At 41.0% G+C, this 14712-nt stretch overlaps 1 protein-coding gene across 1 annotated transcript in view; it reads right to left on the bottom strand.

The window, feature by feature from the left end:
* Nucleotides 1-5104: 5104 nt before the first annotated feature.
* LOC104617190 (ubiquitin-associated domain-containing protein 2-like) overlaps nucleotides 5105-14712 on the bottom strand; it is a 34727-nt gene continuing 25119 nt past the window's right edge. The window contains exons 4-5 of the mRNA XM_010282437.1: nucleotides 9259-9381; nucleotides 5105-5824 (exon numbers count right to left, since the gene is read on the bottom strand). Of these exons, the coding sequence (XP_010280739.1) occupies nucleotides 5717-5824; nucleotides 9259-9381 (231 nt within the window). The 3' untranslated portion in view covers nucleotides 5105-5716. The remainder of the gene's footprint in view (nucleotides 5825-9258; nucleotides 9382-14712) is intronic.

Genomic DNA, 14712 nt, shown 5'->3' with positions numbered 1-14712 from the left:
GTGTCCTGCTCCGCGCTTTGTCCCAGGGACGAACCTGCCGAGAGCCACTGCCGCCCCTTTCACTGCGGAGAGGGAGAGGAGAGAGGGAGCGGGGGAGAGGGGGAGCGGGGGAGAGGGGAAGGAAGAGAGAGGCAATGCTGGTTCCTGCCGAAAGAGGGAGTTAAAAGCTTTACTCGAGGTTAAAAACGCGCCCACGAATCTAAACAAAATGAATAGATGCAGCCGGTGGTCCCCCCACGCGTCTCCCGCCACGGAGGAACGTGGTGCATTTCGTCAGCAGGGCGGGCGCGGCGTTGGCAGCACACCGGGACCCCGATGGCTTTCCCTGCAGAGAGGGACCACTGCGCAGTATTGCAAGTATTTCTTGCTTCACCCTGGACTGCAGCCTACTGCCATACTGTCTTCTAAGGAAGGAAAACTGCATTTTTATCTAAGGGCAGTAAGTATCCTTATTGCGGTCACACAACACTACCGTCCTTGCGTATAGTCGTACAGATTATATACGCACGTGGTGCGAACCCAGATGTTCTTAGCAAACCCATGCAGTGACCCTCGTAGCTCAAAACCCCTTGTGAGCCAAACCCCTCTAACACAGTGTATTTCGGGTTTCTCCCGAACTTCTGCAGAAGGGTGAGGAGCTCGTGCAACCGCAGGCGTGCAGAAAGCAGGCAGGATCTCTGCAGACGACCTGACTGACGAGCTGTAGCTTGATGGCAAATAAGCACAGGGAGCTCGAACAGCACTGCTTTTTCCCTTAGCGGCGGTTCCCAACTTTGTTCTTCCAGGTAAAAGCATAAATTCCCAGGAGAGCGCTGGGGGGACAACGGCTCCTGGTTGCAGTTACACATCACCTGTTGGTGAACTCCCTGTGCCGTACAACACAAGCGCCTCTTCAGTCCGCGCTTTAAATTGTCCTTGATTGAAGCTATTGTATGTCATGACATCCATCTTTGTAAGCCAGTAAAATATCGTCATGTAAAGACGCACCTATCTACTTCAAATAAAGCTTCTCACGGCCAAGTAACAAGCCCCGGTGCGATTGTTTGGGCCAGGCGACGTGGGCAACCGTTTTCTCCTCAGAGGTGCACGTGTGCCTCTGCCCTCCGCAAGCAAAGCGAACGCTCAGAAGCGGCGAGGGGCAAGCACAAGCTCTCGGTCTACCTCCTTTGCGCAGGATGCTCATTTCCCCGGGAAGGTGGCATGCTCTCGCGGCACGGGGATTTATAAATAACCTTCATCGGGAAGAGCAGTGGGACCTGCGAGGAGCTGTGTCCTTTCTGGAGCAGGTCTCTCCGCAGCTGGGATGGGGTGCCAGGAGAAGAGTCAGGCTGGCAGGACTAACTGTGCTTTGAAAACCAGAAATGTCTGCTTTCTCACTTAAATGACATTTATGCTCCCTACTTACCTCCAGTCAAAAGGCCAAATCCTGCTTTCAGTTCTGCCATGATCCTGGAATTTTTCACCCATTTTTAGAGTATGTATATTCCTGCTTTCTCCAATGCCACCATTCAGGTTTAGAAACAGTCCCCCGCAAACACTGGTGAGCCCAGCTAACGTCCCATTTCCACTTAAAACTCTCCTATGGAAAAAATCAAATGACAACAGCTGAACTACCTAATTTGTCGTGATTCTCAGCAGTTGCACTGATTCATCAGGTCATACCGTTCCTCTGCTCCCAGGAAGTTTCTCGTCTTATATTTGGACTGAAAACTATTGGTAGCACGTGCACTCTTTGAGGTTCAGTTAAGAGTGGACTTTCTATGGTCAAAGTGTCCCTTTATATATGGAAACAAGAGGAATGTAATGTTACTAAAAATTAAACCAAACCCAGTGTGTTTTCAGTAAGCACATATATATCTCTCTAAAATATGCATATATGTATACATATATAAAAACACATAGTATTTGGGTGTTCACGTGACTTGCCTAATAAAATAGTATTTATACTCATTTATATAAAATATATTACTGTGGCTACCCAGTTAAAGAAAGCTAATCTCATTTCGGTTTTTCTTGTGGAAGAACACACACAAGAAATTAATTGCACTTATGCATCAAAACCCTGTATTAGTTCAAATGAATACTGTGCATTTATTTATGCTCAAACAGATGCAGTTCCCCTACAACATGACAGTTGTAGTTCCGAGTGTTTTCAAGTTTGGGTGCCTTTGCAACTGCATGTATATACTCCAAATACACACATGTTTGAGAGATGGGAGTCTTTGAATACAGACTTTTAATTTTTTTTCAACAAACTCTTAGCTCCAGTTAAGTTCATCAAACCAATACATAAACATTCCCACTCACTCTCTGTATATATACATATGCATACACACATATATATGCATATACATATACACACACACACACAAACAGGAGAGCCAAAAATGCCACCCTTTGCCCAGTACCTTGCAGTATGTTTTGCTTGCTTGTTCTTGTGTTTCGGATAAAAATAACGAGAACTTTTCTCCATCACATGTTCGCAAAGGCACCGACAAGTGCTGGCCAGCACAGGTCGGTACACAAACCGACTGCAACAGTCCACGTGCAAGTAGCAGGCAACCTTTGACACTTGTTTTGGAAGAGGAAAATGGTTTTGGTAGGTATGGAGCCCAATCATTCCGCAGCTTAGCAAAAAGCTGAGGCTTGAGAACCTGGCGGCTTATCAGGCAGATTTCCACAAATACAAACCTCACTGTGGGTGTATTTCGAAGTGTCACAACCGTCTAGGAAAGTCCCCAATAAATTACTCCGATGTTGTCTCAAAAGACAGCATTCCTAGTCTAGTAGCGAAGTTTTAACAGCAGCAACTACTTAAAATACCAAATCTTGGCTTTACTAAAACTAGGGAATTTCCCAGGGGCTTAAAATCTTCTCTGTAGAAAAGCATGCTGCATTCTCTTGCTGCCTAAAAATTATTGTTAGGTCCCACACAAAACAGAAACTGTGCGATGAGATATTCAAAATGGTACCGGACAAACACTGCGTAGGCTGTGAAGAACACGCTCCTCGCATTCCCAGAAATGGTCCATGAATGTTTCACCATCAAGTGGAAACTGAGTTGTTTTCCAGCTCTAATGTGTGAATCTTTCTTCTATGGTTCTTGCACAAAACAGGAACCATGTTCAACGGCACTCGAGACCTCTCCGTTTACCACTTCTTTTTTTTTTTTTTTTTTCTTAAATTGGAAATCACAATCACCCTGGAAGCATTTTGAGCAAAAACTGTTCTCACAGATGTCACGGGGAATTTTCAACTGACATCACTCAGACCTGAATTTTACCCCTTATATTTGACCATGTTTCGTGAAATGCCCAGCAAAACGGGGTTTTCCACACAACTGTGACATTTGGATACACCTTGTACAGCTAATAGTAAGAAAGGATTTAGACTTTGAGAATATCCACTTACATGTCCTGGCTGCCACTCGACATGTTTTAAAATTCCAAGGAATAAATGTTCATTGTGCTTGTCCCTAGAGCAGGGCAATGTCTGAAAGGGCACAGGTCAGATTTAATTTACCCTGGGTTAGGTGGGCCTTTATTTCCTACGGACAAAATTTGACTTCTGAAGTAATTCACTAGTCTTTATTGCTACTTTTGATAAAATATTTGTACAGGAAGAATCTGTATGTTTCAAAATGAAAACCCGTACTTGCTTCAAATCATTTAACTAGTTTACATATACAAATTATTGTATATGTATATTATGTATTTTTATCTTTACATTTGCCCTTTCCTTTGTAAGACAGCACATTTCCAGAGTTCTCGGGGCACAGAAATGTCCCTAGCCTACACACACAGAAAGCCACACAGCTTCACACAAAAAAAACCTTTCAATGAAAAAAAAGCAGACCCTGCCTAAATGGATCATAGCAGCAAGCCAAAACCTGAAGGAGATTGATCAAAGCTCAGGAAAACACACAGTCATTCCAAAACCCCCTCATTTCACCCACTGGAAAATACTAAAAAACACATACAGGACATTGACTTTATTAAAAATTATGTCATGTGCCAAAAGCTGCACAAGTTTCATGTCATTTCTGGATAAGGACTTGTATGCCTGAAGGACTTTTTTCAGTTTTACCAGTCAATTAAAAGAAAAAAAGGAAAAAAAAGAAAGGTATCTTCCTCTCCCTAAATCCTGTCCTGTAATTTCCCAGTATATTTTCCAGGCCAAGTGAGACTGTGCAGGTCTGTACTTTGGTACACTCACATTCATTCGCATGTTCAAAACATCCTTCTCTCTCCTGTATTCTTTCATCTTCTCCCCTTTGCACCTGCTATTGCTTTTGCTATGTTTCTGATGACCTGTATCTTATTCTAAACGTATGTATGTATTAAATATGCCTCTGTGTATATAAACAGACACATACATACAAGCAATGTACAAACAAAAGTACATACAGAAACATACATTAAATGCTTGAGATTTAAATCATGCTTAAATACATGTGTAGATTGGTTTCACGGAGTCACAGTTTGGAATGCTTGTATTACTTCAGCTTGGTTTTATAGAGATGTTCACCTCGCTCCACCTCACCTGAAACTCCTAAGGTGCTAATACTGAGCACTTCTGAGAGTCAAGCCAAGTAAGTTTATTTATCAATCTAAACTTCAAAACCAATATTGTACTACCTTGGCATTAGCGTCCTGTTACCTCCTGTGTTAGCCTGAATCACTCTTAAGGTTAATGTTCCAGTCTGTGATCAACAGTAAGTTGCTTCAGATGGTGAGGATTCAGCAAATGCAGGGGCATCCACATCTTTGACAGTAGAAAACTAGAACTATATATAGAAAAGTTAGCTTTTTAGCATTTTCATTTAAGACAGTATGTAGCCAGCTCAAGAAATGAAACCAGCACATAGGACACTGAGCATACAGCCATCGTTACAGAAGTCTGTCTGAATTAGACATGAAAGTCATTCAAATCAGTTCAGTTCTGATCGTACTGTATCCTTCAATTCACCGTTATTGCTTCCAGTGAGTATCTTAATGAACTGCATATGAATAGCTATCCACTCAGTTTGTAAAAATTTAAATTTACGGTGGTCACTTACTATAGCTTGCAATACGCACATGAATTTTCTCTCATCCTATCTGTGTATTATGTGCTGAATGCCAACTTTATTTAAAAAGGAATTTGAGAAATAAAATATTACAGGCATTAATAAAACTTCCTGAAGGATGACATAGTAGTCCCATAACGTTTTAATGAGTTGGAAGTGAAGTAATCTTCAAACCTCTTATTAATGTAGTCAAAAATCAAGTACTGTAAAATAACATGTAAGCTAGAGAAATTAGACTGGCAAAGAAAGAAAATATGATTTTTCTTGACAGGTAGATCTAGTTGTTGTGGTTGCTGGAGCTTCTTTTCCTAGTCATTAAGTCTGATAACATGACTAACAAGGATTTACAAGAAGAAAACACCTACTTTATTTTAAAAATAAATTTAGGTGTTATCCAGTAATAAGTAGAAACTAAAGTTACTTTGAAAAGGATAACCAGACTAGAAACCACCAAGTGATCTGAAGGCTTGGGAACAGCTCACGTCATTGGTTAACATCACTTTGAATCACCAGTCACGCGGAGGCCAGTTTTTCTTTGCTGACGCTCTTGTGGGGACGACCTTTCGTGAGTCTGTCCAGCAGGTGGCTTTGATCCTCTTTCAGACGTGTACAAACCCATCAAGTGAAGTTCCTTCACGCAGAAAACCATCAGTGCTGCAGTAGAAAATTAGTGGCTACATTTAAGTCATTATTTGAAGCCCTCAGAGCTTCTAGAGCATCTCCTCTGGAAAACCCCATTTCCATAAGTCGTGCGACCTGGAAAAGAAATAACATAACACTGCTTTAAAACTGGAGTTCTATTCACACTGTGTGCGCATTAGTCACGTTAACAGTGTCAGAGAGCGCTTTTCCACTGATCAGGCTGTTCAAAAGCTTACCTTTCCAGAGAGTAAGCAAGCATGGCTATGCACCGCCACAAAGACGTATCTGGGACAGCAGCGTGCTTGAAAACATTACCACAGAGATGACTGCTTTCTGATACTTTATTCAAAACCAACCGTTTGCTGAAAATGCCACACCTGTATTTTCCTAGCTAGTCCAGTTTTGAAAGAAGAGTAAAACAGAAAGTGTGGCACCGCACATGAACGCTACAATCTGACCTTGGGGCTTGCTGCTCTTGACAAGAATAGGACCTCAAGAACCCGACTCTTGACCAAAATACGGAATTTTATAGCAAACGTGAAAACTTGTCCAGACCTCCTTAGCTCTACTTTCCTTGAAAACACCTACTTCTCCTCAGGGCATTAAAAAACCAAACCCATTCACTCTAGGTGGTTTTAAAAATAAACCTGAAAGTTAGCCCTACAACAGAGGCAGAACAATACTTAAAGGGGTTCAGTACAGTTCTTGGAAGGATTCTACTTATTCTCAAAACAGCGTATGTCAATGACATTTGATGGAATGACATTTCCCCCTGGAAAAAGGCATATTAAGACAGTGATTTTGGTAATCAATAACCACTTCAACATCTCTTTTTATAGTATCATGTACTTGACATCTGACCTTTTTGCTCTGTGCTAACAGACACTTAAATCACCACATGTAAAAAGCCATGTATGTATAACCAAATTTAATTTATGGTTAAATTCCAATCTAAAGTACATTTAAAATCTACGATACTCAATTAGGTATGACTGAAAGTCACAATATAACTCATTGATTTTTATATTTAATCTCCTAGAGAAGGGGGGAGGCTGCATGTAAAATAACTGTGGCCACTGGCAGCAACAAGCATTCCCCATCCTGCTCCAAACGGTGACCAGACACCACAGCTCCTGCACCTGGAAGTTCTGGGCTACAGGAGCTATCTGGGAGCCACCTCTGCTCCTCCTCTGCTTGTATGGAGCCTGCAGCAGCAGAACGAAGCCGATTGGGAACGCAGCAGAGGCTGTTTACGTCGCAGGAAGAATCTTCCCAGGGTGCAAGAGCAACATGCACTAGTATCGAAAGTACTTTAAATACCTTTTAAAAGAAAGGTGCCATTAAAAGCAACCTCCCCTTCCTCCAAGACGCCTCCAGAACTTTTAGTATCTTTAATCTTCTCTGCTTTGACAGCTTACTGAGAAATACACTGCTGCCAAGTATGCCTGGAGGTGGGGGTCCTCATTCTCTAAATCGACTGTTAGAAAATGTTTGAAAACAGCTACCTTGGTTGTCAGAACATCAAATACAGTACTGACTATTTTTGTGCCGTTCCCCTTTCTTCCTCCTTACAAACCAACATTAGTTTCTCACCTTCTTGTAGAGAGAGAAATGAATTGTTACTTTCGTCACCTCTGCAACAACAGTGTGTAACTTCAAGCTGGATTTCATAACCCGTAACTTTCTAAAGTTTCCTCTGTCTAATTTTTCATCTAAGGTTGTGTTTTTTATGAGAAAAAGGGCAGGCAGTGGAATAAAAGCTAACCACAAAAATAGATTTCAGAAGAAACGTTTTTACCGTAGTTGCCATGAATTCTAACCTTAAGAAGTGGTGGATAGAATTGAAATGTTCCCATTTACAGAAATATCCATCGAGCATCACAGGGAATAGATTGTAATAACAAAAAGCTCTATTCATCTGAGTATATTTTAACCACAGGAACTGGATCCAGCTCCAGGAAACAGAGAAGTATACCGGTAACGGTAATTTAAGGTGCTAAAAAACCCACAAGAAATGCAGAGATTTTTGTACCAAAAGCATTGCAAATGCTTGCAAATTTTAATCTGAAGAACAGAAGAAAACCTTGCATTTCTGCCATTCTAAGACAACTTGTGCAGTTACTAGTATAGTGCTGAGAAATCAAAGGTGCTTAGATTACTTTTTTCTTTGCAGGGTAACTAGACAGCACTGCAATTGTCAGCAATCAGGTGAGCTCTACAACTTCAGTGTGTAAGAAAATATAAGCATATATTGCTTTCATAAACCTGGGCCTAAAGGCTTTGGGTAAAAACCCAGCATAAGTCGGACTAATAACTATTTCATTAGTTTCAGCCCAACAATGAAAGTTCCCATAAGCAGAACTTGTCAATAAAACAAATAAACCAACCAACCCAGCAGGGAAATCTTTTGGTACACCCCATACCTGGCACTAAGTAGGCTTTCAGATTGGCCAAAACTAAGTTTCTGGGTTTTGTCTCAGAAGGTGCAGAAGGTGTTCCTTGGTGGGTTTCTTTGGTTTTGTGTTTTGTTTCATTTGTTTGGTGGTTGTTTTTTTGTTTGGTTGGCTTTTGTTGGGATTTTTTTTTGCCTTTTGAGAGGTAGCCTAGCAGGTTTGCAGTCAAAACCACCAGTGCAGCTACAGCTTTGAACATAATCTAACATTGAATCAAAACTAGAATTCAGATCAGAGTGAAGATTTCTGTTTGGGACAATCTCATTTTAAGCTGACTAGAAATGACAGCGTGGTGCTAGCAAGTGTTGATCTATTTCCCTAAAGAAGGATAAAGGGAAGGAAAAACTCACCCTTGAAACCTCCTCATGTTCAAGGGTAGCAGAGACCTTAAGACTATATAAAATGGCCACTGCAGCTAACTGCAGACAGACTACAACCTGGAGAACTTGACTGCATGCAATAAATCCTGAATACAGAAAGAAGACTAATATTAAATTCTTAAATTTCCTAGTAAATCATCCTCTCTTCTGAGAATAGAACTGTCAACAAAAGTCTAAAAGTCTAAATCTTTTGGTAGAAAAGACACAAACTCCTCTGTGGCATTGATATGTGAAATCAGCCAACCCATTATTGAGGGAAACATCCAAGTTTTGACCAAGTGTGTGTTGCAGTCCACAGCGGGCATAACATTCTTATTTCTAAAAAATTACATGACCAAATTTGCAACTTAAGCTGGAGATCTCAGTGAAGGAAAACCTACATGTCTACAAGACAAATAATGAAATCTATTTGTCATTCTTTGTTCTCTGAAACATTTATTTTATCAGATTTGAATAGGCCCCATTAGTGAAACTGTCTCATCTTTCAGTACAAAAGACAGTTACACATAAAAGCAGAAACTCCCAAGTTGATCTGTAACTCTGGTTTGGATGGTAATGACAATTTGCTGTCGTTGTATTGCGACCATCCTCTGATATTGTAATTTGTGCTGCTATAGAGAATGTTTAAGAAACTGTGTCAACAGACGGTAAGAAATTTGTAGAGGTAATTCCTAGCCGGTTTCTTAATGGCATTTTAAAACAGAAAAATGTTTACCTGCTCTTCAGAAACCTCGGTAGGTGGAAGTATGTCTTGTTCAGACGGGCGATGATCTTGATAATTTGCATTATGTCTGTGACGTAAAGGAGGAAACAGTCTATTCCAGTTAATCATTCCACCCTGAAACCAGACACTGCTGTCAGTCTTTGCAAAAAGAGCTACAGATATTTTTAAATAAAAAGATCATCCATCCCACATAACATGAAAGGCAAACGTTTGAGTAAAATATTTTAAACAACAAAAACTGCTGCAGTCTCTTATGAAGTCGAAACTGGGACTGGTTACTGCTTTGCTAGTTATTAGAAGTAATCACTGTAAATTAAGGAAAAGTGCTAACAGAAGGAGGACAGGATGTTTCACATCCATTGTGAAAGGTTTGGTTTACTACAGTGCTAGGTTTCTGAGGCTGAAGGCTCTGCTCTCTTTGCCAATAGGGATTTGCCTGGCAAGAGATGCAACAGCGGGTCCTGCAGGTGACTGCTGCTGGAGTGAACCAGGGAAAAGGGGGTGCAAGAAATAAGTGGGGGGAAAAAGCAAAAATAGATTCTCAGTGCATCAGCAAAACTGCATCAGAAAAGCTCAACCTTCAGGATGCCTGTGATTTCCATGCAAGTGATTACTTTCGTGACACCAGTGCGACTGTTACAGACACACCACCGCACCGAACTTCCACATATTAAATAACATTGCAAAATCTGTCCATATTCCAGTGCCAGTGTTGTAACTACATATTAATAATAACAAGTACACAACAGTAACATATGCATGGTGTAAACCACAGAACTGAAACTTTCTTTTAACAACCAAGCTTCAAGTCTTGTAATACTAAGTACAAATACTGAAGTACAACGCTTATAATTGTCCAGAAATATTCCATCTTCACTTTATTAGCTTAAGCAAATATTTTAAAGGGATTTTCACACCAAAACCACAGGCCCTGCAAGTGGAGAAGAGGAGCAAACTCCAAATTCCTCTTTTCTGTACAATTTGTTAAAATGCCTTTTGCAGTTTGCGTTGTCCTTTTCCTCCTCCCCTGCTCCCTCCGTTACTATGGGGAAGATCCCCCTCCCTTTCTGTGTATATAGGACATGGACTTCCTTCCTCTAGTTGCTCTATTTTAGTTCTATACTGTCATTTCTCAGACGGCTTTCCTCTAAAGAGCTTTTTCTTTTCTCTCTCAGCGAGGGCTCTTCCTGCCTTTATGTACCCCTAGAGCATTAAATGCTCCCCGCTCAATCAGACCAGCAGCAGCTAAATCTGCTCCTAGATAAAAAAAAAAAAAAAAAAAAAAAATTATTTCGTTTTCCTGCCCTTTTCTTTGTTTTCTTCCTTTGCCTCCAGAGCAGACCCAACCAGCCCAGACACCGCAGGGGGCAGTGCAATAACACACTCAAAAAAGCATCTGGGGAGTCATGAGATCCGAAACGCTGGCTTGTAAAGTGTTCCAGTCCCTTATGTTCCAGAGCGCGTTTCATCCTGTGAAGATATGCGATAGCTAGGAGTCATCACCGGTTTTCAAGACACAGTTTCCACTGTTAGTGATTTTGAATTTAAAAAAGGACTACTTATCTACATTTCTATTTTGCATACTGTATAAAACGTTTGCTTAAAAGCCATGAGGTTACTACGCCAGACAGTGTAGCGTAGTAAAAAGGAGAATTGGTTTGTTGTTTAAACCCAGAGAGGGACCTCAGACCTTCTACTGACACCACGGCACTACTCCGTGGTCTTGGAAAATCACATGTCCTGTACTTCCCCATCTATAATTTCCCCTAACTCAGAATTATGTTGAGTTTTAATTCATTAATTTTGAATTTCTGAAAGTTTACTAAGCTCTATAGTTCTGCTAGAACACTGCACTAATGCTGCTTTGCCTGTTCTTATTCTTGTGAAAAGACCTGAGGGAGAGAAAATAATGCTTCCAAGGGTCAATCACGTGAAATTGGTGAATTGAAAAATGCTAACAGGACTATGACACATTTCTTTGTCAGAAGTCATACAGAATAATGTGTATGAAATACAAAATCTACAATAAATGAGTTAATTTAGCAGTATTCCAGTATATCTGAGGATGGAAATAAATGTACTTTTCCAGCTGTGCCTTACTACCGAGCAGACTGTTCCAGTTTGGTTTTGCATCTTCTCTGTCCTGTGCACTGTCACATAACACTACATAGAGACTTGTCCACCTCCTCACCCTAAATTTACAATGCATTTTAAATTAATGCATACAGAAGTCATTACTTTCAGTAAAAAACCGCAGATTTCTTACTAAGCTAACTATTTAGTTTTGAACATTTACAGCAAATATCTTGATAAAACTATAGATATAGACTGATGTGTTCAAGAGTTCCATGTGAAGACTACTAAGCCTTTCCCAGAGATAACAGACTAGACAAATTAGATGAAAACAGTTGTGAAAAGATCCTTTTCAGTCACTCTCAGAATATTTCAATTACCTTTGAAAACTGTGACAAACATAACCCGTCAGTTCTTAACTAGATTAATGAGGTAAGAATATCCAACATACAACAACAGTAAGTATTAAAGGCTGTAACTCTTAATGGTATGTGAACACTGATGTTCAGGATTAACCCCAACACTTCTCACCTGTGTATTACTTTACAAACTACACCAAAACCAGGCACATTATGCTGCTTGATCCTTAACTGAGAGAAAATTGTTTCCCCTCACAGACTTGCCTCTAATTACATGATGGACATGCAGAAAGTCAGGCTCAAAAAAGCAGAGATTCAGGGAATTGCAGCAGGAACGGGGGTCTGTGGCCAACCCCATGTAAACATAAGGAAAAATTAGGAAGCGCAGCTAATGTCTTAGATCCATAGAAAATGGAGATAAAGGCTATTGGTTTCCAGTGTGGATGGTGACTGTGTAAAGACTTTCAGACAACCTTAACTATCACAGCAGAAATACATGAAGATCTGTGAATTTTAATTTGACCCAAAGCAAAACAGCAAAAAACATCTTAAATTAAGTATCACAAATGCCAGTTAAAAAATGCACAGAAGGAGATTTCCAGACCAATACTCCGCCTTGCCTCATAGAAATTATTTTGCAGACCTCCCCTTCATAATTTTGTGATGATTTCTGTATTACGGTGTTTTTTGACTGTGCTAACAGTCTTTGTTTTCTCACTCTGCAGACTTTTCCACTCTGCAAGGACAGGAAGATTTCACATGAAGACATCCAATCTGATGAATTTATTTAGGTGATGCTTCTAAATCATCTGAGAGCCCCTACTGGGGAATTGGCAAACAATATTTATGCATTTCACAATATACTTGAACCCTGGCACCAGCACCCAACAGCACAGATGAGCTCACACTCCTCTCCTTACCCTCCACAGGAGTCTTGTCTCAGATAATAGAGTTCTCTGGAGTGGTCCACAAGAGGGGCAAAAAAGGAGCTAATAATTAAGCAATGAAGATGATCAAGGGTCCAGTACGTAAGCTCCTTTCCTGAGCAGCGCCTTCAGTGACAAGTGTCTGCCAGTCTAATCCATTTAATGAAATCCAGGCAGTTCTTCTGTGATGCCAATTTGTCGGTTTGTTATAAAAAGAATTAAATTTAATACTAAATTGGTTTGGGAGCTGGGACTTAGCATGACTCAGGACTAGGTAAGGAGGATGCATTAAACCTCTTGCATCCAGAGCCAGTTTCCACAACTGACAGACTCAATCTTGCACCGAGATTATCTCAGGTGACATTTTTCTTTGCCCTGAATCTTAGGGGTTGGGGAGCAGCAAGTGCAGCTCCAAGAGGAAAGGCAAGCTGAGAGCCAAGGGTGTCGACAAGGTAAGCAGGAAGCTGTGGCCTCACTGAAATGTGCTGTATTCCCACAGAATCCAAGTGAGGAGAGCAAAGCAGGTCCACTCACAGTAACCATGGTCAGCCAGAAGTCCAGATCACCATGCAGGTGTAAGATCAAGCCCCTAAAAGTCAAGTCAGTGGGTCAGGAGCAGGGAGGGAGATACACTGGTTGGCACACACGTATCCACAAAGGACCTGGTATCCACAAGGACCAAGGGCAAGGACCTGAACCTAACAGCAACTCCCAGTCACAGTGTGTGAGGCCACAACAGAGCTTCCCACAAGGTATTTCTGACAACAGCTCTTTCTCACATGAGTCTGCTCCAAGGCTGAAGAGCTGTACTGTACCAGAGCTGGCCCTCAGCCAGGTAGCCAAACACCTACAGAGCCTGTAGGTGCACTCGGGGACAGGACATAAACCAATGCCTTCCCCCATTCTACTCTGGACAGTAGCCGCTTGTCACATTATCTACGCAAAGGTAAGATTTCTTGTTCATGTCTGCTTCTTTAGCCCAATTTTTCCATGTCCAGTTGTGTGAACGCTGCAAGATTTACTATAGCAAAAGGATTTTTTTTTTTTTCACATTTAATACTCCATTGGTTGGTTTGTGCTGCAGGATGAGAGGCTCAAGGAAGCCTTCTCTGCTTATGGCATGAAAACAGCACCAAGCTCACTGTAGTCAAGAGACAGAAGGTTCCCACCAAGTTACAGGCATTGGTCCCAGTCTCTGCAGTGGGATGCTGTGAAGAACTTCTAGTCTCTATTGCCAGCTGGTTTTTACGGCGTTAATCAGAAATTCTGTTTTGGAAGACCTGACTGCTGCACTACTAGAGAGAGATAAACACTGAAAAACACAGTCTACAGACTATCATTCATAAAAATACTTTATACAAATCGGTGACTGGGCCCTTACTTCTATCTGCAACATAGTCTTTCACATGTCATGAGGAAAAACACTTGACAAAAAGACTGCTTCATTAATTATTTGACTAGAAAGGTGAGGGCCACACCTATGAAAGGCCTTTCCCTCTCCCTTACTCCTAGGCTGCAATTTTTTAGCTAAAGAAAAATTCAGTTTCCTTTGCTTTAGCAGCGCAAAGGCTAGGTAAACTGGTTGACTGTAAATTCTTTGTTACTGCCTGATAGGAGACAGACATACCAAGGAGACCATTGTATTGGTCTCTGATAAATCACTACTAGAAGTGGGTTAGGAGAACACTGGTGATGTTGGAACTTCTGTTACAGGAAGACAATAAATCAGTCACAAGTTTAGATGACTAAAGATTGATATGTAAGAACAGAATGGATAAGGGAATGGGAAAATAGCAGCTCTTCACTGCAGAAAAGGTTGTAAGGAAATGCCATATTGATGACTTATTCGTGGATAGCTGCCAGGGCTTCACATACTGAAGTTGTGCCTTATGAGGTCACATCCTTGATGTCTTCTTTTGTTTTGGGTTGTTTTTTTTTTTTTTAATGGTGTCTGGGACAATACTGTTTACAAGGAAAGGAGTATCCTCCTTTCCTACAGAATACAGAAGAGATATCTAGAGCTAGCAAATGTCTCTGATTGTACAGCCCGCTAAAACCCCAGTTATGCCATTTCTTTTCACGTAATC

This window comes from Phaethon lepturus, unplaced genomic scaffold (genome assembly GCF_000687285.1).
Source record: "Phaethon lepturus isolate BGI_N335 unplaced genomic scaffold, ASM68728v1 scaffold21692, whole genome shotgun sequence".
Taxonomy (NCBI): Eukaryota; Metazoa; Chordata; class Aves; order Phaethontiformes; family Phaethontidae; genus Phaethon; species Phaethon lepturus.
Note: the sequence above shows the minus strand (reverse complement) of the source record. Positions and strands in the feature narration are given on the sequence as shown.